Source organism: Salpingoeca rosetta (assembly GCF_000188695.1).
Source record: "Salpingoeca rosetta unplaced genomic scaffold supercont1.31, whole genome shotgun sequence".
Classification (NCBI taxonomy): Eukaryota; class Choanoflagellata; order Craspedida; family Salpingoecidae; genus Salpingoeca; species Salpingoeca rosetta.
Genome location: NW_004754903.1, coordinates 499,785 through 501,828, shown reverse-complemented (window position 1 = coordinate 501,828; position 2,044 = coordinate 499,785). Strand labels below are relative to the sequence as shown.

At 57.6% G+C, this 2,044-nt stretch overlaps 1 protein-coding gene across 1 annotated transcript; it reads right to left on the bottom strand.

Moving 5' to 3' along the window:
- Nucleotides 1-689: 689 nt before the first annotated feature.
- Nucleotides 690-1,705, bottom strand: PTSG_09768 (uncharacterized protein; the record flags this gene model as incomplete). The annotated part of the gene is made up of 2 exons (XM_004989066.1): nucleotides 690-1,311; nucleotides 1,629-1,705. The coding sequence occupies 2 exons, from the start codon at nucleotides 1,703-1,705 to the stop codon at nucleotides 690-692; spliced, it is 699 nt and encodes a 232-aa protein (XP_004989123.1).
- Between the last annotated feature and the right edge of the window lie 339 nt (nucleotides 1,706-2,044).

Below are 2,044 nucleotides of genomic sequence, written 5' to 3'. Positions count from 1 at the left end.
CATGAGGGGGGAAGGGAGTGGGGGGTGAATTTTTTCAATGGCCGGTTTCGTCATTTTCAGGCTGCTTTGAACGCGCGGCATCGGCCGTTACTGTTGCGGTTGTCCTGGTTTTCTTTTATGTTGTTGTGTTCCTGCTGCGAGCGCGCTCCCTGTCGACTTGACGGTGGATGAGCAAACACTTGCCTGCAAGCAGACACCCAGCCACTTAACACTCACGTACGTGCGTGCATGCATGTGTGTGACCTGGCTCTTGTTTTTGTGACTGTTGCTGTTGTTGTCCAACAGCGCGGCGCTGACATGTGCGAGCGGCTGCCCATCAAGACAGCGACTGCCCATCAAGATAGCGGCGGCCCATCAAGACCAAGACCATGCAACGAGGTATATTGGTGGTGTGTCTGGTGGTGGCAGTGCGTATGGTTGTGTTGTGCACCCTGCTTTCTTGTCGTTCCATGTATCTTCATGTTGTCTTGCATTGTGTCCTTGCCACTCCCTTGTCTCACATCTGCACATGTATCCCCGCCCCTCTTCTCAACCCTGCTTGTGCATGCACCGTTCTCGTTGCGTGGTGGTGTGTCTTGTTTTACTGTCGCAGGTACCGACATGCATAGCAAGAACAAGAGCCACCACCAGCAGAACAGAGCATCCCTGCCACGGCAGCAGCAGCAGCTGCGTTGAGGATGGATGGTGTGTCATTCGAAGGAGGTGATGTGGGGCTCGCCGTAGAAAAACATGAACTGGCCCAAGTAGTGCCGCGGGGACGCTGGTGATGGCGGTGTTGGCGGTGTTGGTGGCGATGGTGGTCGTGCTATGGGGTGTGGCTCGGGCATCATGAACTCGCCCAAGTGTGGCGATGGAGGGGGCGAAGGCAGAGCGCGGGGAGGTGGCACCAGGCGTGCTGCTGCTGCTGGTGGTGGTGGTGGTGGTGTGGCGACAGGGGCTGTCGTGATGGCCGTGCGCTGAGCATCGTTGGGGCGGTTGACTTGAGGAGAGCGAGGAGGAGAAGGGCGTGGTGTTGGTGGAGCGTGCACGCCATCGTCAGGCTGCTGCTGGTGGTGGTGGTGGTGGTGGCGCGGCTGGGTGTCGGTGTGGTCGCGGAGTGGTGGCGGCGGGGTGGTGCTCTGGTTGCGCTGGGGGGGATGGGTTGCGTTGGCGATTGATGACACGAGGGCGATGATGACGGCGACGGTGAGCGCGGATGCGATGCAGCACGCGGCGGAGAGCGCGACGAAGACGCCGGCGAAAGCGAAGGCGGTCGTGGTCGTGATCGTGGTTGTGGTTGTGGCTGCCATCCTCAGCACCAGCGCGCGTGTCCTGCACATTCGGCGTCACAGGTACGCATGGCGTGGAGGGAAGGTTGAGGGGCGAGAGGGATGAACAAACGCGTTCGTGTGAGAGTGAGTGTGACGTGCGTGTGTGTGTTTTGGGAGATATGGACTGTGTGGTGATGTCTTTGTCTTTGGTGTTTACAAGGCTCTGCGCACATGGCTGCACTATCCTGCCTTGCACCTGCGAACGCAACCACACACACACACGCACACACTTGCACACACACACACACACACACACACACACTTGCACTCACGCACACACACACACACACACACACTCACACACACTCTCTCTCGCACTGCAGGTGACTGTGCCATCCTTCACTGACCGCGGCCTGGTGCGTGCGCTGCACTTGGTCCTGACGGCTTTCGTCCATGGTTTCGGAAGGCCTGCTTCGTTGTGGAATGAGATGATGTCTGTTTGCTGACCAGAAACAAGACAGCAAGGCATGACGTGAGCGGCACGAATTGTTTTGGTGTGCTGTCGTGCGCGCTCATATGTGCACTTGTGCGCATTCACACCACCACGTGCAGACACACACGCACACACACACACGCACACACACACAGTCACATTCATTCATGCTCACACACATGCTCAACAAAGACTCACACATGCTTGTTCATGACCGTTCTGTTTGCACCTGTACACACACACACATACGCATGCACATGTACACACACACACCCACACACACACACGCACACACACACAC